Raw genomic sequence first — 26,835 nt, forward strand, 5'->3', positions numbered from 1 at the left:
CGAACACTGCGAACTGACCATCACTGGTAATCTGGCCACTTTCCAGCCAGGTTTCAACCAGACAAAAACTGTTGCATGCAATGGTTATTTGTCTGTCGACAGCCGGTTCTTCTTGATGGAGATGTGAATAAGGCCTTAACACTTTTGTCTAGAAATGTTTCTTTTTACACCACCCTCCTACTGGAGTGAGTTTGCAACTTTAAAAAAAAAAGTCTCAGTTGATCAGTCTGGAGTTAAGGTCATGAACATTTCTGACCACCTCACTTTCCCACCCAGTTTTTAAAACTGGAGTAGTGTAAAATGCGAAGTCAAAAGTCGCAAAAGTTTTGCGAAAGTAAGCTGAGAAAGTCACAAAGCAACTTTTAGAAGCCAGAATTGCAGGGCTAAAAGGGGTTTTTCTAGATTTTTTAACTGATGACCTATGCTCTCGATAGGTCTTCAGTATCTGATCCATGAAGGTCTGAATGGGACTGATCTGCGCCTAGTCCATCTGACAGATGACCGATGAACTGGCCTAAAGCTAAGTTACAAGAAAGCCTTGGCGCTCACATGAGCCCCCGTGCCTTCTCAAACAGCTAATTGGTGGGGGTCCTGGGTGGCGCACCCCCACCAATCAGATACCGATGACCTATCCATTGGATAGGTCATCCGTTAAAAATTCTCAGAAAACCCGTTAGTAAATTCCCCCCTTAGTGCCTTTATAGAATATATTTATCTCTTTGCGTCTCTCTGATATAACCCTATTGAATGGAACTAAACTTCGAGCAGACTCCCGCCTCATTCTTCCATTGTGTCCACGCAGACTCTGCACCAAGAATGGACATGTTCATTCTTGGCGCGCTGGAGAACCAAACGTAAATTAGGCCTCATGCACATGACCGTATCTATTTTGTGGTCCGCAGGTTGCGGCTCTGCAAAATATGGAGGTCGTCCATGTTGCATCGGCTTTGTGGGTCCATTGATTTTAATGGGTTGGTGGTCCACATTCTGTATACAAGTATAGGACATCTTCCATCCCTTGGTGGAACAGACATACGGATGCAGAAAGCACACAGTTCATCCATGTGCTTTCCAAAGTATCCATATGTCTATTCAGCAAAGAGACCTAATATGTCTGCAAAATGCAAACTATGTTCCCATTCAGCGGGCCCACAAAAAAATGTGGATGGCACACGGACCGCAAAACAAACATGGTCGTTTGCATGAGGCCATAATATCCGAGATCTATCTATCAATCATGCTATAGCAGCACTAGATGACCCTGTTGCTCTGTTACAGCACATATTGCAGACACATTCCTTAGCATATCCTTTAACTATCCCCATGTGTTGGTGTCGCTGTCTGTCTTATGTTTGCAGATACCCAGCAGACTGCATTGTGCGTTCCTCCTTCCCTGGAGTGGGGGTGTGTGGATGTATTCTGTTACCTGTCAGCCAGGAAGGTAAAACCCCCCCCCCCCGCTCTGTTGTACGCTGCAGCTGGCTTGCGTGTTGCCTGAGGCTCTCCCTCATGATATTGAGTCATACTATACCCTCCCTCAAAAAAAAACAAAAAACACAAACTTGTCGAAAAATCAAGCCCTCAAGACTGAACAGGGTGTGGTGAGTGGTAGCTCCGTTGTCAAGAGCAAGGAAAAGAAGCGAAGAGAAGGTAAGAACTAGGGGGATATAAACCTTGTATGGGGGGATCCTCCTGTGGACCACAGCTAGAGGGGTAGCACTGTTCATTTACACCCCCTGTTGTCCGGGCAGAGTGCACTCTGTGTACACAAACCTTGCCCATGGGCACTGGTGGCAAACAAACAACTCTGCCCCTTTAGTCGAGGAAACAAAATATATTATTTTGGAAAAAAGTTTTTATACCTGCTCACTAAAGTGTCCATCTCTTTTGACAGAGTCAAGATGTACGGAGGTCCCAGTGCAAAGTAAGTACCTGGTCTGCAAATGATGTGTGTGTGAGACACCTGATCCCTGCACGGCCTCAGATACACAGCACTCCTCAGGAAGGTGTGATGGGCTACCAGGGCATACTTACCACAGAAGGCTGTAGAGAAGTCATGCCGAGTTCATTTACAGGCTTTGTCAGCCACACTTCAGGTTCTCCTCATTCATATCTTTAGAAATGGCCTTCAATCAGCAGTGGTCACCTCATTTATAAGGTCTACACAGTGCTGGGCTCTGGTTCCCGTCTGGTATATGGTCAGTTTTAAGGTGCGTTGTCCATATCTGAATCTCTCTTGTCTACAGAGAGTTAAAATATTGAGATTGTAATATGTCACAATTACATTTATGATTTCTTTTTTTTTTTTTTTGTCCAACTGCATCTGTTTCTCAATCTCCTGATTCATTCTCGTTTCCTCCTCTTGATTTTTCCGTTACCCACCCAGCCTGTATGTTGTTTCCTTTTTTCAATTTGTAACTTCATCCTGTCTCTTACCCACAAACCACCTCCTTTCCATCTCAAATCACATTCATTCTGCTTGGGCCCTTCATCTAATGATTTCACGTGCTCCTGAACCTAACACCAAAGCTTTACAAGATCTGTATTAGAACATATATATTAGATATATTATCAGAGATGACTCTGTCTAGGAAGTCATTCCATAGGGTCAGTGTTCTATATTGCAATATGTCAGTTGATGAATTGGCTGATGATGATGTACAGAGAAATTAAAACGTAGAATATGAGGGACTGAAATGTTGAAATGTGCAAGAGAGTAGGTTCTAGTGAACAGGGACTACTCTAGACAGGGGCGTAACAAATAACCATGGGGCCCATTCCACCATGATCACCTTCTGCAGAACGCTCAGGATATAAATAGCTTCTGATTATTTTGGTCTCTCTAATGCACAGAGATGATTCCTACAATGCTGTCATAATAGCAGAATGATGCACACAGTGATGTCACAGTATAGGGATAATGCACACAATTGATGTCACAGCACAGGCATAATCCGCACAGTAACATTACAGTATAGGAATGTACTGTAACAGTTACGTCATTTTACAGGGAGAATGCTCACAGTGATGTCACAATAACAAGATAATTTACTCAGTGATGTCACAGTACAGGGATAGTGCACACATTGATGTCACAGTGAAGGGATAATGCACACAGTGATGTCACAGTACAGGAATAGTGCACACAGTGATGTCACAGTAGTGGGGTAGTGCACACAGTGATGTCACAGTAGTGGGGTAGTGCACACAGTGATGTCACAGTAGTGGGGTAGTGCACACAGTGATGTCACAGTAGTGGGGTAGTGCACACAGTGATGTCACAGTAGTGGGGTAGTGCACACAGTGATGTCACAGTAGTGGGGTAGTGCACACAGTGATGTCACAGTAGCGGGGTAGTGCACACAGTGATGTCACAGTAGCGGGATAGAGTACACAGTGATGTCACAGTAGTGGGGTAGTGCACACAGTGATGTCACAGTAGCGGGGTAGTGCACACAGTGATGTCACAGTAGTGGGATAGTGTACACAGTGATGTCACAGTAGCGGGGTAGTGCAAACAGTGATGTCACAGTAGCGGGGTAGTGCACACAGTGATGTCACCGTAGTGGGATAGTGCACACAGTGATGTCACAGTAGTGGGATAGTGCACACAGTGATGTCACAGTAGTGAGATAGTGCACACAGTGATGTCACAGTAGTGGGGTAGTGCACACAGTGATGTCACAGTAGTGGGGTAGTGCACACAGTGATGTCACAGTAGTGGGGTAGTGCACACAGTGATGTCACAGTAGTGAGATAGTGCACACAGTGATGTCACAGTAGTGGGGTAGTGCACACAGTGATGTCACAGTAGGGGGGTAGTGCACACAGTGATGTCACAGTAGTGGGGTAGTGCACACAGTGATGTCACCGTAGTGGGATAGTGCACACAGTGATGTCACAGTAGTGGGATAGTGCACACAGTGATGTCACAGTAGTGAGATAGTGCACACAGTGATGTCACAGTAGTGGGGTAGTGCAAACAGTGATGTCACCGTAGTGGGGTAGTGCAAACAGTGATGTCACCGTAGTGGGATAGTGCACACAGTGATGTCACAGTAGTGGGATAGTGCACACAGTGATGTCACAGTAGTGGGATAGTGCACACAGTGATGTCACAGTAGTGAGATAGTGCACACAGTGATGTCACAGTAGTGGGATAGTGCACACTAAAATATCATGTTATACAACAGACAATGCAGTCAAAAAGGTTAACATGTCCAGTGTTACACTGTGGATTTGTTGAAAATGATCATTAGAACATGCATGGGTTTTGACACAGAGATAGATAGATAGATAGATAGATAGACAGCACACTGACCCATTGACCCATTCATTTCTATTGGGCCATGCACTCTGTATTATAGAACATGTGCTATTGTGGTCTGCATTTCTGGTCATTTCTCATGATGGGAGGGAGAAAAATGTGGTGTGCACACAGAAGGGACATATTTTGTGGACCCATGGTTTGCAGACCAAAATTCAGACACAGTGTGCATCAAGCCTTATTCATGAGATTTGCGAATCTTTATTAGGTGAATAAGGGCCCTTTTAGAATCTGGAATTGTGTTAGATGTGTACTGTCATACTGTCAATTCCTCGCTGTACCTTCTCCTCCGCACTCGCTATCTGGGCCCATGACTGCACCCCCTCTGTTTTTCATAGTTACTGTTCACCTACAGCTGACCTCACCACACAGGGGACGTGGTATTGAAGTTACCTTCGGATATTGTAATGCTATCTGCTCAGGCTTAACAGCGGGAGTATTCAGTCTATATTCTTGCTATCCATCCTCTCGCTCACCCTAAGAGACCTTTGGGCTGCATCTTCATTTATCTGATGGAGCGCGCCTCTTTCTCCATATTGGGACTATCACTGGACTATATTTTACATCATGACCGTGGTTACGCTATTGGGATGGCCCTTAATTGAATTGTGCATTCATATCATCATTAGCTCCCGCCTCCACTCCCTCAATCCTACATGCCATTCATGGATTGATAGTTTGGGCTCTGTTCACATCTGCACTGGCATTTCCATGTTTCTGTTCCGCTTTGAGAACAGAAAAATTTAAATAACGCCAGTGCTGAATCAGTCACATTAACTAATATGTGGTACACATGGTGTCTGTCATTTTACCAGAAAAAATAGCGCAACATTCTCTCTATCTTGATGGAATCAGTGATGGAGGCTCCTAACAATTGACTTTGTTTTGTCATGTTGTTTATGAGTGATATTTGCCCAATATATAAGCGGTCTGTGTGCGACATGTTCTGAACGTAAGCCTTGGGTGATTGGCGTGTGCACATGTCCACCATAAAATTCTCAGTGAATTTTATGGTGGCCATTAAGGCACATAACAGGCAGTATTTAGTGTTAGGTTACCGTCTTATAGAGATCGCCTTGACGTTTGGCAGACGGGCCCAAATAATTTTGTACAAAATGTATTTGCCAAGAATCTCAAAGTTGCAAAATAAGCGTAGTATTAGTACCAGAATTTTTTCTATAAATATGGCTTTATTGTATGTTATTTGTATTTGCAGAGTGCTGTTGCATTGTGTTTTTTTCTTTGCCCTAGCCTGTAAAGCCACCCATCAGTGCCAGTGACGTCACCGGGAACACTGCTAGGGCTGTAAGCAAAACAGCCCTTGCCCTACGCTTTACAGCGCAGGCCAAGGGAGAGCATCGGAGTATGAAATGTCAGAGGGGCTGAGTGGGCGGAGAAGGGGATATGTCCGGGTTCAGCTCTGAATCCTGACAACTGCTTTAAAGGGCATCTGTCAGCAGTTTGTACCTATTAAACTGGCTGACCTGTTACATGTGCGCTTGGCAGCTGAAGACATCTGTGTTGGTTCCATGTTCATAGGTGCCCACTTCTCAGAATAATGATGTTTTAATTTATGCAAATTTGCCTCTAGGAGCAACGCGGGCGTTGCCATTACACCTAGAGGCTCCTGTTTCAGTGAAAATGTAATCACAACTGGCCATGTCAAAGTGCAGAGGGCACGGCCGTTACAGAGAGAGCAGAGCCTCTAGGAGTAATGGTAATGCTCCATTTGCATATAATAAAACATCATTATTCTCAGTAATGCAGACACATATGAACATGGGACCAACACAGATGCCTTCAGCTGCCAAGCGCACATGTAACAGGTCAGCCCTTTATTTGTGCAAGCGTATGAGGAAGTCCTGAGGGATAGCTGAAGGCCTAGGGAGCATTTTACTGTCCGCTATCTAAAAAATATGGACTTCAGTGGGGGGGAGGAAGACGGCACTAAAGTGCTTAGGGCAGCATAAAATCCAAATATTGCTACTGTGAAGGGGGCACATATCTGGACATAACTACTGTTAGAGGCACATATCTGGGCATAGCTACTGTGAAGGGGGCACATATTTGGGCATAACTACTGTGAAGAGGGCACATATCTGGACATAACTACTGTGAGGGGCACATAGCTAGACATAACTACTGTGAAGGGGGCACATATCTGGACATAACTATTGTGAACGAGGCACAGATATGGGCATAACTGCTGTGAAGGGGCGCATATCTGGGCATAAGTGCTGTGGAGGGGGCACATATCTGGACATAACTACTGTAAAGGGGGCACTATCTAGACATAACTACTGTTAGAGGCACATATCTGGCATAGCTACTGTGAAGGGGGGCACATATTTGGGCATAACTACTGTGAAGCGGGCACATATATGGCATAGATACTGTGAAGTGAGCACATATCTGGGCATAGCTACTGTGAACACTTGTCCAACCATAAGACTAAAAAAAATAAGACCATGTGCAAGTCAATAGATATATCTACCCTACCAGTGTCCCTCAATGCGTTTCGCCATCAGGCTTTTCCAGGGGAATGAGGGGCATTGTAATGATTGCATAGTTATACCCTATTCTGTATAATTAAAACAGTTCACCTGTGTGGGACTGATATAGAAAAGATGCTACTTCGAGTATGGAGTTGGACCATGTCCAGAAATGAAACCACCACCAAAAGGCCAAATCAACATTGGGTAAGCAAAAAAGAAAGGGGAGGGGGGGCACAACGTTACATAAAGGGAAAGCGCTCGCAACACAATGAGGTGGGACTATCCGGAACATGTGCGCCAACATAAGGGAAATGTCTCACCCAAGATGGCGACCGCAACTCCCAAGCACATGCCCATAAGGGAATGGGATTCCCAAATTAAAGATGGCCACTGTAATCAAGCAAATCATGTGATAATGAAATAAAGTAATTAAATCTTTTATGATTATTTTTTTTATTTTGAGTGATTCGTGGGTATACATACTTTTGCTGTAGGAGTTGTATAATTCAAGAGAAGACAAGTCCTCCAGAATGAGAGACTTTTCCAACTCTGACTAGGAGATGAGGGTTCTAAACAGTGGACCCCCGTATGAACTCAGAATCCCTAATAGGGTATATGAATATGGGTTTCTAAGCCAGACAACCAGTTTCAGAATATTCAATGTCATTCACTTTCTATAATTAATTGTTGAGTATTAAAACTAGACGGTAAGGTCACCATATCTTTTGGCTGATGTACCATATTCCTCATATTTTCACCATCCTGTCTACATTTTTTTCTCAATCATAGGGATTTGAGATTTCCCTCATCGGTTTCTGAACCGGGGCTTCACATTTTCCGCATTGAAAAGATGAAGTTGATTCCTGTGCCAAGTGAGAGTCATGGCGTGTTTCACTCTGGAGACACCTACCTCTTAGTCTTTAACTCACCTGAAGGCAACCAAATCTTCGTCTGGAATGGTGAGGATTAGAGAGCAGATTGGTCTATGTGTTTTTTCTTGCGTCTGTTCATTGTGTATATTATGAAAATGTCAAAATTATTATTGGTAGAGTCATGTGGCAGGGAACCAAATGTTTCAGCATCCTCTCAGTTCTAAAAATAAAATAAAATGAAGTCTCTGTAGAAAATACTCGTCCTCTCTAGCGCTGCAAATCCAAAGACAATGTGGGAAAAGTCCGTTGTATAGGAGTATATACTCATATAATCCTCTCAGTTCTAAATGGAAGTGAAGAGGTTGGGGGTTATTATGACCCAGAAGACCAATGTCTAGGTCTGCACAGAAACCTATCACTGCCCACTTCAGATCTTTAAAAAAAAAAAAAAAAAAAGTAAATGCCTCAAAATATTGTGATGTAGGCAACTTGTGGATATAGTCCATACAGTCACCCTGTTGTGGCTTTCCTCTTAGAGTAAAAACCCATATATTATACATTTCTAGTCGATTTTCTTACCAATGAAAAAGACGGCCTCATTGAAGTGGAAGGAGAGTAGCCAGATGCATCCCAACTGGTTCATCATTTAATTTTCTTCTCTTGCAGGAAATGGAACCTCAGTGGACGAGAGGGCTGCAGGAGCCATCTACAGTTCTCAGCTCCACATGCACATGGGTGAAAAACCTACTCAGAACCGTGAAACACAAGGTCATGAGAGTGCAGAGTTCATGTCCTTTTTCCCAAAGGGAGTCACATATTTGGTAAGTGATCTATCCTGGACAGATGATATTCGATTAAAAGCTGTCTTTCATGGGATGTGTTACAATTCTGTTCCAGCTGTAAAATGTATGAAATTGTGTATTGTAGATGGTAAACCGAATCTTATAGACCCTGTGGAAGCTAGTAAAGTGTTCAGTACTGGTTGTCATCCAACTTTCCTAGAAAAATAAAATTAGACTGGGTTCACACCAGCATTAGAAATTTTCATTTGTTCTGCTCTTTTAGAAGAAAAGAACAATTAAAATAATAGAAGTGCTGGATTCAGTACATAACTGAACTGAATGAAGCCAAACAAACCCTGTTGATTATAATGGGGTCTGTTTGGGACTCTGCTTTTTATGGGACAAAAGTGTCTTGCATTTTTTGTCCACTCTTTTTGACAAACTACAGTATGTTGGAGGCTCAAACAGATGTGAGCAAGCCCTTAGGGTGGGTTCACACTAGCGTTAGAGATTCCGTTATAACCATGTTATAACGGAAAGCCATAACAGAAAATTACAGGATCCATAAGGCGGAAGGACGGATCCGCTCTTCTGCCCATAGACTTGTATTATGATGGAATGCTAAACGGAAGCCTTTAAAAGGCATTCTGTTTGCTTTCCGTCCTAATAGAGGTCTATGGGAATCAAAACTGATCCGTCTGGGTCCCATTATGCAAGACGGAAAACAAAGTCCTGTCGACAGGACTTTGTTTTCATTTTTGCATAATGGGACCCAGACGGATCCATTATGCTTTCCCATAGACTTCTATTAGGACTGAAAGCAAGCGGAATGCCTTTTAAAGGCTTCTGTTTTGCATTCTGTCTGGGAATTCCGTTAATCTCCCGTTATAACGGAAAGCCATAACTGAATCCCTAAAGCTAGTGTGAACCCACCCTTACTTGGTTTTGTATGATAATTCAATGACGACTGTATAAAATTCATTTATTCTAGCATCACTGGGACCAGATAGCCGTGGACAACACAGACAGCAGAGGGTTCCTGTGCAAGAACAGTATAAGGGCCCTTTGGTTACCAATAGATCATTCTACAGTTGCCCTCATGTCTTTCTTATTCTTAACAGTGAAATTTATGAATTGATTTACTTACCTGCAATCTAACAGAAGGAAGTAGTTTTTAAAGGGGTTTTCTGGGTATTTGACATTGATGACCTATACTCAGGATAGGTCATCGATAGCAGTTCGGCAGGGGTCCAACTCCTGGCAGCCCCGCAGATCAATTGTTTGAAGAGCACCATGGTCCTTGCAGCTTACCAACCACAGCGCCATCCATTGGATAGCAGCTGTGCTTGGTATTGCAGTTCAGCCTCATTCACTTGAATGGGACTGAGCCGCACCTAGGTCCTGTGACCGAGGAATGTGACGTTACTGGCCTAGGAAGAGGCGGAGGTGCTCACATGAACACCTTGGTTTCTTCCAAGAACTGATTAACAGCATTGCCGAGTGTCGGACCCCCATCGATCTGATATTGATTACCTATCCTGTGGATAGACTCAGGGGTGCACCACCAATGAGGCGAGGTGAGGCAATCGCCTCAGGCAGAACCAGGTAGGGGCAAGAGGGGGGCAGCGGATGGGCCATGTGCAATGAGCACTTTCATTGTGACAAAGGGGTTAGGTTAAGAAATTGGCATGGGGGGGTGCCGTTTCAGTTTTCGCCTCAGACAGCAGAAAGGCTAGTTGTAACCCTGGATAGATTAGCAATCTAAAAATCTAGAGCAAGGCCTTTAAGACTGCCGTGGGCACTAGGGTGTGTCACTGGAGGTTACTAGGCCAATACTCAGACAAGAACTTCAAACTACTCTTTCTGAATACTTTTCTATTAATCAGCCTTCTGTCTCCTCTGTTTCTGTGTTATGGGAAGCACATAAGGCAGTGTTTAGGGGTAGCTGTATTGCTTTGGGTTCGAGGCTGAAGAAAGATCGTGCTTTACTCCAAGAAACTATTAAAACTCAGTTGAAAGAGCTAGAGTCACAGTTAGAGAAGCAACATTCTTATCACTTGCTACGCCGTATAGTGCTCCTTCGAGCTAGATTACATGACATAGCCTTTGCAAAAACAGAAAAACTCTTATTATACTTGAGACGTTTTTATGCTTGGGGCAATAAACCTCACACTATGTTAGCAAGACAACTCTGAGATTCTAACATTTTGGGATCCCCTACAGTCCTAAGACGTCTTGATGGGACTAAGGTTTATGACCCTGGAGAAATATCGAGGATCTTCCAAGATTTCTATGCCTGTTTATATTCCCTTCCACAACAAGTGTCATTTGACCAGGTGGGAAGAAATAGCCCCCTTACCTTATTTTTGAATAAATGCAATCTCCCAAAGGTAACAAATGAAGCCCTGTCGTCACTCAATGCTCAGATAACGATAGAAGAAATTCAAGAGGTAGTAAGCCAATTACCCAACAGCAAATCCCCTGGTCCAGATGGCCTGCCCTACCTCTATTATAAGACCTTCTCCTCTATCCTTTTTCCACATATGCTGTCACTTTTTAAAGGGGTATTCCCATCTTAATGATCACTGTTAATGATTTAACAGTGATCATTTTTCTAAATATATTAGAAGAAAATAAACATATACTTACTTCCGTCTCCCCTGGTTACGGCCACCGCTGTTCTCCGGAATCGCGGTGGCCGCGCTTGCGCAGACGACTTCTTCTTTTCTCCCGGCCGGCCGCGCAAAGTCCAGAAAGCGCACCCCGAGTATAGTATACTTGCCAGGAAGAAGTCACCAGGGCGCATGCGCGGCGGCGCGCACATTCAGTCCAGCGCGCGGCCCGGCCGGGAGAAGACTTCAATCAAGATGGAGCCCGCCCCCTGCCGAAACCAGGAAGTGGACAGTGCGTCGGGAGCAGGTAAGTATGAAACAGCGTGTTGAGAATACCCCTTTAACTCTTTTCTACAGGGTTTGCCAATTCCTACTTCTATTTTGCATTCATATATTACCCTTATCCTAAAACCGGGTAAAGACCCATTAGACTGTTTGAATTATAGGCCTATAGCCCTTCTCAACTCAGATTTGAAAATCTTCACCAAGATCCTGGCCAATAGGCTAGCGCAGGGATCAGCAACCTTCGGCACTCCAGCTGTGGTGAAACTATGACTCCCAGCATGCACACTTGCTTAGCTATTTTGAGAACTCCCATAGAAGTGAATGGAGCATGCTGGGAGTTGTAGTTTCAACACATCTGGAGTGCCGAAGGTTGCTGACCGCTGGGCTAGCGTATTGGTTACCACAACTAGTGCATAAAGATCAGGTGGGTTTTGTGATGGGTCGTCAGGGTCGGGGCAACACGAGGAGAACTATAGACCTTATAGATGTTATCAATAAACATAATCACCAGGCTCTTTTGTTAAAGAAAATCCTGGTGAACCTGTCACCAGGATTTTGTGTATAGAGCTGAGGACATGGGTTGCTAGATGGCCGCTAGCACATCCGCAATACCCAGTCCCCATAGCTCTGTGTGCTTTTATTGTGTAAAAAAAACGATTTGATACAAATGCAAATTAACCTGAGATGAGTCAGAGCTTGAAAATATGACTCTTCTCTGGTGACACAAGTAAGATATCACTCTTTTATGTTAATTTGCATACGTATCAAATAGTTTTTTTTACACTATAAAAGCACACAGAGCTATGGGGACTGGGTATTGCGGATGTGCTGGTGGCCATCTAGCAACCCATGTCCTCAGCTCTATACCCAAAATCCCGGTGACAGGTTCCCTTTAAGCCTTGACGCTGAGAAGACATTTGATCGCCTGAGCTGGCCTTTTTTGTTCGCTGCATTAGGAGCTTATGGTATCTCGGGACCCTTTATTACGGCTCTGCACGCTCTGTATACCCAGCCAACGGCTACCATTAAAATGCCACATATTCAATCTCAGCAGTTTTCTATCTATAATAGTACACGTCAGGGATGCCCACTTTCAACTCTTCTTTTCGTGTTGTGCATTGAACCTCTGGCAGCTGCCATTAGATCCCAACCTGATATACATGGAGTTATGGTCAATCAGGTAGAATTATAAGGTTTTACGTTATTTGGGAGTGCAGCTGACTCCCTCTTACTCTACTTTATACACTCAAAATTTCCCGGCCCTCTTAACTAAGTGGATGTCTTTACCTATTTCCCTTTTAGGTCGTATAGCCACCATCAAAATGTCTATTTTGCCCAAGATACTATATTTATTTGAAACCGTTCCAGTTCCAGTACCTGGAAAGGAATTGAGAGCACTTCAGTCCGCAATATAAAAATGTATATGGAATGGGAAAAGACATAGAATAGCTTGTAGTACTCTTACAGCTCTTAAGACACAAGGAGGGCTGGCGGCACCAGATATCACTCATTATTGGGCTGCTCATCTTAGGCGGTTGCCGGCATGGTCAGCTTTATATGCATATTCTAGGTGGAGGGAAATAGAAAAGTTGTGGATGGTGCCTATACATCCCAACTCACTTTTGTGGTCACCTATCCCACCTACGTTACTACCACAGTTGTTGGGGCCAATGTCTTTTACATGAGAGTTGTGGCACAGGTGCAAAACACGGTTTCACTTGGCCTCTGACAACTCCTCCATGACCTCTTTTTTGTTTAACCCCTTATTTCCGACGGGTATGCATGCATCTTTTTTCAAACCATGGTTCTCTAATAAGTTGTTCAGATTCGCCGATGTGGTAGACTATAGAAACCTGCAAATGCTGCCATTTGATACACTCAGGTCCTCATTTCAGTTGCCAGATTCTGCCAACTATCAATACCTGCAGCTACGACATTTGCTTACTAGCCTATTTGGCTCATCACAGGTCTCCACACCGACGGCATTTGAAAAACTATGCAAACTTTGGAATTCAACTAGAGGACTCATTTCTGAGATCTATGTAATACTGTCTTCATCCTCTCCTTGCACAACCAATAAACATTCATATATGTCCAGGTGGGAGTCGATTTTAGATCGTTCTATTTCCATAGAAGAATGGGGGCTGATTTGGAGAAGAGCTGCAATATCCTCTACTTGCACTACCCACAAGGAGAATTCGTATAAGATACTAATGTTTTGGTATCATACTCCACAATTACTGAGACACTTTGACTTCAATATTTCGGATAGGTGTTGGAGATGTGGAATAGGGGTGGGCTCCCATATACATATTTTTTGGGAATGTGTACTACTGGTCCCATTTTGGAAATCGACTCAGAATCTCTTATTCCAGCTATTGGACATTAGGTTCCCCTTAGATCCCTTATTCTACTTATTGAATTTGCCTCCTACACCTCTGAAAAAACACGTTTTGACATTGATTTTACATATATTAACGGTAGCTAGAAGTCTGATAGCTAGTTTCTGGAAGAGGACAGACTCACCTACTCACTTAGACCTACTGGCCAGTATATTAGAGATCAGAAGAATGGAATATCTTACAGCTACCATAACTGATCAGATTAAAAAATTTAACCGAATATGGCAACCCTGGGATGATTATGCTGATACACTTCTTTAGAAGTTTTTTCTCCCCCCCCCCATGTGTCTATCCCTTTTGTGTCCAGTCTTTTATTTCACTAGTATGTGTTTCTCGTTGCCTTGTGGATAAAACATGGCGATGCCATTTATATACTGGTCAAGAGATATGATGTAATATTTTCATGTGCCAGATAGTTGTTGGTCTATCGTTTAGACCCATTGTTACTGTTCTGATGACATTGCTACCAGTAACTTGTTGTTCGTATCTTTTCTCTTCTTCCTTAATGTATGGGTATTTGCATTATTTGAAAAAATATAATTAAAAATGCTCAGTATAATGATACTATTGTATTATACTTTCAATAATACTTTAATAAAAACATAATTATAAATAAAAGAAGATTGCAGTGGACTCCAGTTGCAGTCACTGCCTGTTAGGATTATAGGATACTAAGAATTTTAAACATTTTGACTTTGTCCATCCAATCCTGTATGTTATAGGATGGAGGAGTTTCTTCTGGTTTTCAACAAGCACAAAAGGACTCTGCTGCCCCTGCCAACCATCTCTACCATGTGAGGGGACGGAAACAAATACGGGCTACAGAGACCGACTTGACTTGGGAAAGTTTCAATACTGGAGACTGCTTTATCCTGGACATTGGAAAGGTAATAACAGCATGTCGTGATCATGGTGTAACCAGAAGTGTGGAGGATTGTGGTAGCAGATGGGATCAGACTTCACATGAGCTCACTTAGGTAGGGCAGAAGAAACATAGAGGTGTTGCCCATTACAGATCAGATCACTCATTTTATTTTGTAATCAGTTCTACATGTCTATACGTGTAATCTAGGAAGTGCTCTGCTATGCTGTTGAGTCAGTGCTAAGTGTGAAATGGACTTAAGATCCATATAAACATTCTGGAAGATTTTAATCAGATGTATAGACCATTTTATGCAAGCCATTTATTATCTTCTCTGCCTTAAGGTGACCATACATATTAGACAGAATTTAGTTGATGGTTGAACAGACCGGTAAAAAATTGAAAAAAGATACAAGACTGATCCGTCTGTCCGCACGACAACGGAACTGCCCGCTGGATCACACTGCCGCAAGTGTGAAAATAGCCTTAGTGACTGCACTGACCTGAGCCATGGGAAAGCTGGGATACAGCTCTGTGATGATACATTCTGAGACTGCATCTAAGACTAGGAAAGCTGGGTTATAGTTCAGTGATTATACACTCCCAGTACATAAATAGAGCTCCATTTACCCACCATAGACCAAAAGGGTAGCATTTTTTGTACAATGGACTGACATATATTAATATGGCATTTGTATGTGGTATGGAATATATATATATATACACACACACACACACACACACACACACACACACACACATTGGATAAATTCTTTACTTTAGAATTTTTCCACTTGTTGTTGCCTCTGACCATGCAGTTACTGTGGCTTCTAAATCAGTTGTTAAATGACTGCACGATTTTGTCAGAACCTTGTTTTGTGTATAAAAATTGTTTTCTGTAAAAATCTTACAGCCATTTAACAATTAATTTAAAAACCACAGTGGCCGCCGTTTTTGGCCACATGGCGGTTCCATTAGTGCCCCTATATGGCCTAAGTAGCTATAAACTCACAACAACAACCCGTCCTTTCAAAACTTTTATGCCTGACTACTTCTACAAGTAGAAGATTTTATATTTCTTTTCATTGTGTTAGTACTGTACTTGTGCAAAGTACTGCAGAAATATGAGCCAAATATTCTAAAAATTCTTTGTTTTCCATGAGTAATGAGATTATAAGAAACACATTTCTGACAGTGATGTCTTTTTACGAAAGAAGACAAAGGCAGATCAATTAAAATACAGGTGACCTTTACTAACACAAGTATATTTTTTGTTGGTTATGTTGCAAAAAGAATAATAGATATTCCCAGAGTTGAAGAACTTCTGCTGACAGGCCTTTGTTAGTCCATACTTTGTTCTTTCAGAGTTTCATACCAAGCTCTCCGCCATGCTGCATGTCAGGCATCACTGTCTCTTTCCATCAAATCCTAGTTTCCTGCGTTTCAAAGGTTCTATCCAGTCAATCTCCATCCCTTGCATCTCAAGGCTTCTGACCTCCACACAATCATGTTCAGTAGGCCATCAATTAAGACTATACTTCAGGTCTATAACTCACTCCCATGCACAGAGACATTAAAACAGCTGTCATGCTAGCAACTGCACTTCCTCAAAGGGCTCACAATACACCACTGCTAAAGTCCCACAGTTTTATGTAATCCAGGTCTGCACCACCAGACCAGATCTCAGGCATGCAGGGCAACAACTCTTCACTGAAGCTGGTCCACTGATCTTCTTAGATTTCAAACAGTACCTGACAACAGCCTCCCCCTGGTTTGAGAGCAGTACCACTCACCCCCAACTCCAACTCTGCCTCCCATACTGGGCTGACTATTCCTACTGTCCCGAAAGCTAACACTTGAGCTGACCATAAATGTCAGCTGTCACTGTACAGTATGTGGCCTACATGGAATAGGCCGGGCCATGTCCCACACGGTTTCAATCTGTCAGCCCTTAGACCGCTAATGACCATTTTGTAGCTCACTGTCCATACTGAGGCCTAGCCAGTCCACCATATCTACCCTAGAAGAGTCTCACTCCTGCACATTCAAAGTATCACACTCACTAAGTGGTATCACAGTGTACTGTGGCCTGTCATACAGCTGACCTACAAAACAAGAGTACATATAAACACAATATACTAGTGCATCTCAAAAAATTAGAATATAATCAAAAAGTTTATATTTCAGTAATTCAATTCAAAAAGTAAAGCTCATTCTGTAGATTCATAATACACACAGTTATCTATTTCAAGCTTTCATTTCTTTTAATATTGATGATTATGGTTTACAGCTAATATAAAACCCAAAAGTCAGTATCTCAGAAAATTAGAGTATTGTGAAAAAGTTCCATATTGTACACTCATGGTGCCACACCTGCAAAGGTTTCCTTAAGGTGGATTTACATGTACCAATGAGCAGCAGATTATTGGGAAGGAAGAGCTGCATTGTTTTGGGGCAGGTCGCTGTTTAGACAGTTCAATCTGCTGCCCAGAAATGATCATTTAGGTGCCTGCATGAATGACGGTTCCACCTGAAGAACAAGGATTTCGCTTGTTCATTGGGTGATCTGCTGCACCTTTACACTGGCAAATCCTCGGGAACGAGTGTTCGCAGGAACGTTCATTACCGATAACCTGCCATATTATCTGTACTTCTAAATCCACCTTAAAAGGGGTTATCCCATGATTTTTGCAAAAAATAAAATAAAATGAAAATCATTCATCATATATATCATACATGACAATCTCTTTCTAACAAAGCTAGAACCAGCCCTGTACTTTACATGGATCCAGAGATCTCTCCATTCATTGCTCTGCTAGATTTATATCAAACTAAAAGCTCAAGGGGAGAGTCTTTTCTACTGCAGTTCACTCCCCATCACAACTCAGGAGGCAGTTGAAGGATGAAACTGAACATGTGCGGTCTTTTCAGTGAGCAGGACAAAGAAATAAGAATAAGAACAGAGAGCAGGTGGCTCTATACAGATACACTTTATTGAATAACCCATTGGCGATACAAAAATGTTAATTACAAAAATATTTAGATCCAGATGTTGGTTTGAAAGCTGTAGACTCATTTTTCTGGGACAACCCTTTTAGGTCTTTAACTGGTCCCTCAGTCTGGTTTAGTAGATTACACAATCATGGGGAAGCCATAAAAGGTTATTGCTAAAGAAGCTGGCTGTTCACAGAGTGCTGTATCCAAGCATATTAATGGAAAGTTGAGTGGAAGAAAAAGAGAAAGTGGGAGAATAGAGAAAGTGGTAGAAAAAGGTGCACAAGCAACAGGGATAACCACAGGCTTGAAAGGATTGTCAAGAAAAGGCCATTCAAGAATTTAGGGGAAATTCACAAGAAGTGGACTACAGCTTCAAGAGCCACCACACACAGATGTATCCAGGACATGGGCTAAAACTGTCACATTCCTTGTGTCAAGCCACTCATGAGCCAAAGACAACATGGGCTAAGGAGAAAAAGGACTGGACTGTTTCTCAGTGGTCCAAAGCCCTGTTTTCAGATGAAAGTAAATTTTGCATTTCATTTGGAAATCAACGTCCCAGAGTCTGGAGGAAGAGTGGAGAGGCACACAATCCTAGTTGCTTGAGGTCCAGTGTGAAGTTTCCACAGTCAGTGATGGTTTGGGGAGCAATGTCATCTGCTGGTGTTGGCTCACTGTTATATCAAGTCCAAAGTCAGCGAAGCCGTCTACCAGGAATTTTTTAGAGCACTTGAGCCTCTCTGTAAAGCTTGTCAGCAGAGGGAAGCATGATTTCATTTTCCAGCAGGACTTGGCACCTGTTCACACTGCCAAAAGTACCAATGCCTGGTTTAATAACCAACGTATCACTGTGCTTGATTGGCCAGCAAACTTGCCTGACCTAAACCCCTTAGAGAATCTATGGGGTATTGTCAAGAGGAAGATGAAGACACACCAGACCCAACAATGTAGACAATCTGAAGGCCACTATAAAAAAAAAATGGGCTTCCATAACACCTCCGCAGTGGCACAGGCGTATCGTCACCATGCCACGCCGCATTGATGCAGTAATTCATGCAAAAGGAGCCCTGACCAAGTATTGAGTGCATATATTGGACATACTTTTCAGTAGGCCAACAACTGACTTGAGTTTTCATTAGCTGCAAACCATAATCATCAACACTAAAAGATAAACGCTTGACATAAATCCCTCTGTGTGTAATGAATCTATAGAATATGAGTCACTTTTTGTATTGAATGACTAAAATAAATTAACTTTTTGATGGTATTCTAATTTGAGATTCACTAGTATATACATGGATGGTACAAATAAATATATCTGATCAGCCTCTCAAAAATTCATATTAAAGGAAAAGGCAACTTATTGAAGGATATCTGCAGATAAGAGCATCGAGATGAAACCTCAAGGTACCTTTACACGATGTGACGACCGGTACAATTGAGCGACAAACGAGTTGTTTCTTGTTGGTTTCAACAATAACCCTTTAGACTCGCCAATTATCGTTCACAAAATCGCAATTTCGATCGCACATTCCATAGTTTGTAAAGCCGACTGTTGCATTTATACAAAGTAAAATCTGAGTGGCGTGCAGTGAGCGATTCCTGTTTACACGTATGAAATTGTTAACGTCCAATGATGATTTTTGTGCCCACACAAACCATCAAACCAACGAGAAATCTACTGATTGTCGCTCTATCGTTCATTGCTTTTACACTCGATAACCATGCAGTTTCGCTCGGTTTAACCATAATTTGCACAATAATAGTCTTGTTTTAAAGGTACCTTTACATCAGACTTCTCCCCGCACAGTGACTAATGCATGCTCCCAACATTGTCATACAGAATTTGGCAAGTCCTTTCCGGAATAGCTTTTCTTGTTAGCTGACTGCACTATAATCATAAAAGAAAATAGATTAAGAGATGAAAGTAAGCAATTCTCTTTAATCATAACTACAGTACAGACCAAAAGTTTGGACACACCTTCTCATTCAAAGAGTTTTCTTTATTTTCATGACTATGAAGGCATCAAAACTATGAATTAACACATGTGGAATTATATACATAACAAACAAGTGTGAAACAACTGAAAATATGTCATATTCTAGGTTCTTCAAAGTAGCCACCTTTTGCTTTGATTACTGCTTTCCACACTCTTGGCATTCTCTTGATGAGCTTCAAGAGGTAGTCCCCTGAAATGGTCTCCCAACAGTCTTGAAGGAGTTCCCAGAGATGCTTAGCACTTGTTGGCCCTTTTGCCTTCACTCTGCGGTCCAGCTCACCCCAAACCATCTCGATTGGGTTCAGTCCGGTGCCTGTGCAGCACCCCATCACTCTCCTTCATGGTCAAATAGCCCTTACTTTCAAAGTTTTCCCAATTTTTCGGCTGACTGACTGACCTTCATTTCCTAAAGTAATGATGGCCACTCGTTTTTCTTTACTTAGCTGCTTTTTTCTTGCCATAATACAAATTCTAACAGTCTATTCAGTAGGACTATCAGCTGTGTATCCACCTGACTTCTCCTCAACTCAACTGATGGTCCAAACCCCATTTATAAGGCAAGAAATCCCACTTATTAAACCTGACAGGGCACACCTGTGAAGTGAAAACATTTTCAGGGGACTACCTCTTGAAGCTCATCAAGAGAATGCCAAGAGTGTGCAAAGCAGTAATCAAAGCAAAAGGTGGCTACTTTGAAGAACCTAGAATATGACATATTTTCAGTTGTTTCACACTTGTTTGTTATGTATATAATTCCACATGTGTTAATTCATAGTTTTGATGCCTTCATAGTCATGAAAATAAAGAAAACTTTTTGAATGAGAAGGTGTGTCCAAACTTTTGGTCTGTACTGTACTTGGACTCTATCTGACAGAGGATTTGACAAGTAATTGTCTAGAGTATTGCTATAAGCTCTTTGGTTTCTGGCACACTCGAAATTCTGGTTGTGTGAGAAGGGATATGGGAGCTGAAAGAAGAAAAAACTCTGTAGGACTGGCTTTATATTTTGTTAAAATCATATCCAGGAAAAAGAAAATAGAGGTTCTACGTGTAGTGTGAAAGATTATAAACTTGGGAAAAGTTTATAAAAACTTTTAGAAAAACTAGAAATTTATAAGGAATCTGTTACTGTTCTATGACAGTTTACGCAGATCATACAGGTACACAGAAGCAAAAACATTCTAGATTGTAGTGAGCATTGCTCCAGAACTCGGATTTGCAGCATTCCCTCATTTCCAACAGCGGGTTGTCTGACAATTCTACTGTTTAATAGCCTTCTCCTGGTCATACAGGTGTAGAGATGCAAAAACATTTTAGGTTGTCATGAGCATGCTCCAAATATTGAATAATTGCATTTAATTTACAGAAACCTATGACAGTTTAGGAAATTTGGTTCACAGTAATACAATTCAGCCAACTTTAACCAAGAAATTAAGCTCAAAGACAGGGGCATAACTACCATAGTGGCAGACCATGCGACTGCTATGGGGCCCAGGGCAAGAGGGGGCCCAGTTGGGATCATACCCTCTTCTACTGGGGGTGAGAACTTGGTCAGGACTCTACCCTCTAAAGCAGCGTTTCTCAACGCCGCTCCTCGGGACCCACCTAGAGGTCATGATTTGAGAATATCCCACAGAATGAATACCTGTGGCAAGTCCTGATCCATGGACACTAATTATATCACCTGCTCAATACTAAGGAAATCCTGAAAACCTGACCGTCAGGTGGGTTCTGAGGACCCTGCTCTAAAGGAACAACTTTTAGCAAATAAGGCAGTGGAAGAAATGGCCCAAGGGTCATTGAAAGGGGTTTAGGTGGAAACCCTTCTGTTCTGTGTGGGGGGTTCTCGTTTGATCCTTGCTATGGGGCCCTTATTTCTCTATGTATGCCACTGCTCAAAGACACGCAGTATACTTGTCATAACCATAATCTCCATAGGCTACCTTGAAGTGAAGTTGGTTTTATAACGACTTGAAATTTTAAAAACAATGTACAATGACAGTACATGAGTCACATACAAATGCCATAGGACAATATATTTACAGGTGATCGTGGAGGTCCCCAGTTCTGAGGTTACAAATAATCAGCTAAAATCTGGAGAAAACAATCTTGTCCATATAAAGTATATTGGCTGGGTCCCCCATAGCAAGAATGGAGAGCCAATAACAGAGTGCCTCTGCATGTTGCCTATATCAATCAGCTAAGTTAGTGCTCTTCTCATTAATTATTGACCTACCAATACTGAGACTGTCATTTCTTCACTGTCCATTCCAGTTTATTTATGTCTGGTCCGGGTCTCAGTCAAACATGCTGGAGAGAAACCGTGCACGGGATCTGGCCAATCAGATAAGAGATATTGAACGCCGTGGAGCTGCAAAGGTTGAAATTATACAAGAGGGGGAAGAGCCGGAAGAAATGATTCAGGTATCACCTGCTGCTGCGTGACAACAATGGCAGAAGCCAGATGGTTTTTTCACAAGTGGAAGTTCCAACAAACTGAAAGTTTAGTTTTGATGAGGCAAATTCAGTTGATGTGAATGAGCTTCATTACTTGGGGTACTTGCGTTAGAGGATTCTGGCAGACAGTTCCGTCGCCGGAACGGCCTGCCTGATCCGGCAATCCGTATGCAAACGGATAGCATTTGTTTCCAGATCCGGATCCGTCTGACAAATGCATTGAAATACCAGATCTGTCTCTCCGGTGTCATCCGGAAAAACGGACCCGGTATTTATTTTTTTCACAGATTTAAAAGGTCTGCACATGCGCAGATCGGGAAACTGGATCCAGTTTTCCGGAAAACTTGGCACCGGATCCGGCATAAATACATTTCAATGGAAATGAATGCCAGTGTTCCGGAATTTTGGCCGGAGAAAATACAGCAGCATGCTGCCGTATTTTCTCCGGCCAAATACCGTAATATGGACTGAACTGATGCATCCTGAACGGAATGCTTTCCATTCAGAATGCATTAGGATAAAACTGAAGCTTTTTTTCTGGTATTGAGCCCCTGTGACGGAACTCAATACCGGAAAACTTTAACGCTAGTGAGATGGGAACCTCCTGAAACATGAAGAGCAGAGCCGCTCCTACAGTCACAGCAGCAGAAAGAGGAGTAGCCCAACAGCATTCCTACTGCCATGAGTCCTCTACTCGTGTACATTATTTAAAAACACCACCTTCCTATGTGATTTCAGTCTTCACATAGACAGCAGTAGAAAATCTGCAATGGACACCGTATGCACTTAATTTTGAAAGGCCGCATTCACATAGTTAGGCCTCATGCACACGACCGTTGTTTGGGTCCGTATCCGTGGCTCCGTTCCGCGGTCCCGCTAAAAATATATAACATAAGCGCTTTGCGGACAAGAATTGGCATTTATATTGCCGGCGCCCGTTCCGTACATTGTGGAAAGCAACATGGGCAGCTTCCGTTTTTCTGCGGATCCGCGGTTTGCGGACTGCAAAAAACGGCACGGCCGTGTGCATGAGGCCTTAGTGTTTGATCAGTGATTTCAATCAGTGTGAGTAAAAACCTGGAGTGGGGCAAAAGCAGAACAGGAGCTCATCTTTCCATTATATCTTATCTGTGTGTCCTCACTGATCAAACACTGACCAAATAACTAGTGTGAAGGTGGCCTTAAAGATTAACTAGTTCAGAGGATATTTCCTCCCAAAAATTTAACTAAGCTCCCTCATGACCAAGGGTGGTAAAATATATAGCCGATTTAGTGCAGGAAAAGAATTATCTGTATGGCTCTTTTCAAGGAGATGTTATATAAAATTTCTAGATTTTGGGAAAAAGACCTGAATCTCTAAAGGAAGGATGTGCAGAGGATGACAAGGAAGCAGATGAAATACATACAAGAGGAGCTGTGCTTTATCAGGTACATATTGCTGATCATAATACACGTACCATAAGATGGCAGCACCATTTCTTACACCCATTGTCAAATGATACAGGTCTCAAATGCCAGTGGCAAGATGCAGGTGTCTCGAGTGGCAGATGGAGCCACCGTCCGTAAAGAGCAGCTAATATCTGACGACTGCTTCATCCTGGACACTGCTGGAAAACTCTACGTTTGGAAAGGTATTCATGACTTATTAGAAGCAACAACCAACCATGAATACTCAAAGTAGAGAAGTTGCTCTACTGAAAGTACGTCTAGCTGTGCAGTTTAGTCAGTGATTCTGAAAGGGGGCATCATAGTTTGAAAAAAAATCTAAAAAGGCAAGAAAGCTATAATAATTATAAAAAAGTATACTCACTGTGCCTAGCCCCCTCAGTTCTAGCGCTGCAGCTCCGATTCCCTGCACCGGGATTTGATTTCATAACCGCAGTGCCTCTACACTGGACATGACCCCGCAGCCAATCACAGGCCTTAATGGTTTTGTGCTGTATACCACCAAGGTCGGTTATTGGCTGCAGTAGTCACTTGCAGTGTACACACGTCATCGCAGCAGCCACACCTTTTCCGACTTTTACTTTTTTTTGACAACTCTCAGCTCTGACATCTAGAGATGAGCAAATTTACAATTTGGACCCGAATTGACTAGACCATAATTGAAAATGCTTCAATTGCTGTGTAAAGTTGTGGATGGCATTATGGTTCTCTCTCTAAAAATTCTCCCAAATCAAATCTCATTAAATTCTGATTCTTTAGAATCCATTCGCTCATCTCTACTGACCTTTTACGTATTTCCAGCCTCTACAGAGATGATTATGCCCGATGGCCGGACATCCTCATACAGCCAATACACTAATCACAGTGATCTGTAAATGTGGGTGTCAAACAAAACTGGGGATCAAAGGAACCTGACAAACACTAACCGCAGTATGATTTTTGCAGGTAAAAAAGCAAACAAAGAAGAGCGGGAGCAATCACTCGAGATAGCCAATGAGTTCCTGTCACTGATGAAATATTCCCCAAGAACTCAGGTGAGTCCTCTTATCCACCTCCACTAAGGTCCAGTCAGCTTCTGTGTTACAACGGTTTGGTTATGGCTTCATATCATCGTTTGGTCCAAGCACAAACTGTAGCATGGGCCTTGTATGCACATGAAAGTATGGTGGATCTATTAGTGCAGCATTACTGGGATAATTATATGAAACAAGCAATACATTTGGAAAGGCTGTGGATAGCTTGTAATGTAGCACCCACACCATTAATTATTTGTGCTCCCATCCTCCGTTGTAATTGTAATATAAGAATGGAAACGTGTAGCAGCTATGTACATACCAAAAAGGCAGAACATGTTACTGCTACTATGGGGACAGCTCTGGCTGGTCCTATCCCTTTTGTTATGGGCTCGTAAGAACTTGCAGGACTCCACTTTCCTGCATAGGAAACATAATGGGACTACTTATATGTAAAACAATGTTGTGTAGATTTCTTCTCCTATCCCCTTCAAAACCTCAACCTTCTATCCACAGGTCCAAGTAGTGTCTGAAGGCAACGAGTCACCATTGTTCAAGCAATTCTTCAGCCACTGGGTGTGATCTCCATGTCACCTGGAAGTGTCCATGCCAATTCCTACTCGGACAGTATAATGTACTTTGGCCCTGCAGTAGCCTTGGTACATAACTTGTTATCAATGTATTAGTGGTGATGGAAAAACACAGTGGGGCACATTTACTAATGGTTTCCACGAGTAAAAAGCCTGTATCCAACTGTCTTATTTTTTTAAGTCTCATTTACCAACTGATTTAGTGTCTATTTTGAGTTCTATTACAAATTCTGAGGTTTTCCAACTTTGAGCCTAATTTCCATCCTCTTTACATAGGTGCGCCAGATTTAGTCATACAAACAAACACACCACTCCAGGGCTGGCATAATTTTCTGGTACAACACAATTTGCCTACTTTCATGGAGATATGCGCCAAAATTCAGCTCACTTGCACCTAATTAGACTAGTTTTAGTGAACATGAATCTGTCTTACAGGAAAACGACCACTAGATGTCAGACTTTAATAAATCTTTTTTTTTGTTTTTTTTTGTTTAAGGGATAATAAATGAGGTGCAAATTGAAGAGAGAATTTGCCAATACGCTATGTTTTTTTTTTTTTGGAAAAAAACAAAAACAAATTTAGTAAATGTGCCCCAGAGGCTTCAGTGCCCTGGAAAAGGAGACTACTTATTCCATACATTAAATATTGATTGCCATCTGCGTGTATAGTTCATGGTTATTCACTTTAACCCAAATGTGTGGCACACCTACCAGCTGTAGTTACATTCCTTGTTCACAGTGCATGAAAGCTGGCACCTGCATCTGACACTTCACACATGGCCTCCTCAGCAATTACATGCATGCTTCACTGCCCAGCCTGTGACTTCCTCATTAGAGGATGCTACATATTAGATTCTCATAATAGACAATCATTTTATAAAGAACCTTTATTTCAAGAAATTAAAAACTATACCACATTTACTGGAAAATCTTTGTCGGACCAATATTTAAAGGTCAAATACACATGGGAAGACCAAATTCAAGGAACACTGTAGCTTATGTCAAACACAGGGCCTGTAGATTCAAAGAACTCCAAAGAAATTAGTCATGCTCCGCTCCCTCATTCTCTACACTAGGTAAACAGTATCAGTTTCACCTGGCGTGCACCTTTAAAAGGTACCTGCACACAGATGCGGGTTGACAAATACACGCGGTTAAACTGTAGTGCAACACAGTACAAGCAAAGTGAAGGAGACCTGACAAATCTCATGTACACATTGCTTGCACTGTATTAGGCCTCTTTCACACTGTTGGAACCGATAAAATTGACATCTATGATACAGCGTTGATGCAAAGATGTTCCTTGATATCTGGAACTGAATCCGCCCTGGTCTGCTTGATATGCAAATGAGGACCATCAAAGGGTTCTTGGGGCAGGACACTGATGAAAGGAAGATCTGCCAGGACTGTCGCATCCTGGGGAAAGCCCGACCCCCTGCTGGTATTTACTGCCCACACCTGTGTCAGCAAGGACATACATGCTGGGATATGGCAGGGGTATATGATATAACTTTCTTCCTGTGTAATTACCTGCAATAACCTAGCTTACAAATAGGAACAATGGTGACCTCTGGGACAAGACAAGTCTTCCTGAACTCTACAATGAAGAATGTGATTCGCTGAGACCTGCTGGAGAGGAGTGTTCTGAGTACAGAGAAAAGCCCATGGCATGTGTGACTGAGAGAGAGAGAATGG

General features: G+C 42.4%; 1 protein-coding gene across 2 annotated transcripts; it reads left to right on the forward strand.

The window, feature by feature from the left end:
- Positions 1-1,407: 1,407 nt before the first annotated feature.
- CAPG (capping actin protein, gelsolin like) lies at positions 1,408-26,065 on the forward strand. Of its 2 annotated transcripts, none has more exons than XM_040436255.1 (10): positions 1,408-1,650; positions 1,895-1,924; positions 7,612-7,781; positions 8,361-8,515; positions 14,498-14,662; positions 21,909-22,058; positions 23,424-23,519; positions 23,596-23,725; positions 24,485-24,571; positions 25,067-26,065. In XM_040436255.1, exons 2-9 carry the CDS (start codon positions 1,902-1,904, stop codon positions 24,532-24,534), a joined length of 939 nt encoding a protein of 312 aa, XP_040292189.1. In that variant the 5' UTR covers positions 1,408-1,650; positions 1,895-1,901; the 3' UTR covers positions 24,535-24,571; positions 25,067-26,065. The 2 variants fall into 2 exon arrangements, with proteins under 2 accessions (XP_040292189.1, XP_040292188.1); XM_040436254.1 differs by having other exon boundaries at positions 1,409-1,650; positions 23,596-23,722; positions 24,483-24,571.
- The last annotated feature ends 770 nt before the right edge of the window (positions 26,066-26,835 follow it).

Source organism: Bufo bufo, chromosome 6 (assembly GCF_905171765.1).
Source record: "Bufo bufo chromosome 6, aBufBuf1.1, whole genome shotgun sequence".
Taxonomy (NCBI): Eukaryota; Metazoa; Chordata; class Amphibia; order Anura; family Bufonidae; genus Bufo; species Bufo bufo.

Coding starts and splice junctions, on each gene's coding strand:
- CAPG (XM_040436254.1), top strand. CDS start 1,902: ATGTACGGAGGTCCCAGTGCAAA. Junction 22,059..23,423: donor AGCCGGAAGAAATGATTCAG/GTATCACCTGCT, acceptor TAAAATTTCTAG/ATTTTGGGAAAAAGACCTGA. Junction 23,723..24,482: donor AAAACTCTACGTTTGGAAAG/GTATTCATGACT, acceptor TGATTTTTGCAG/GTAAAAAAGCAAACAAAGAA.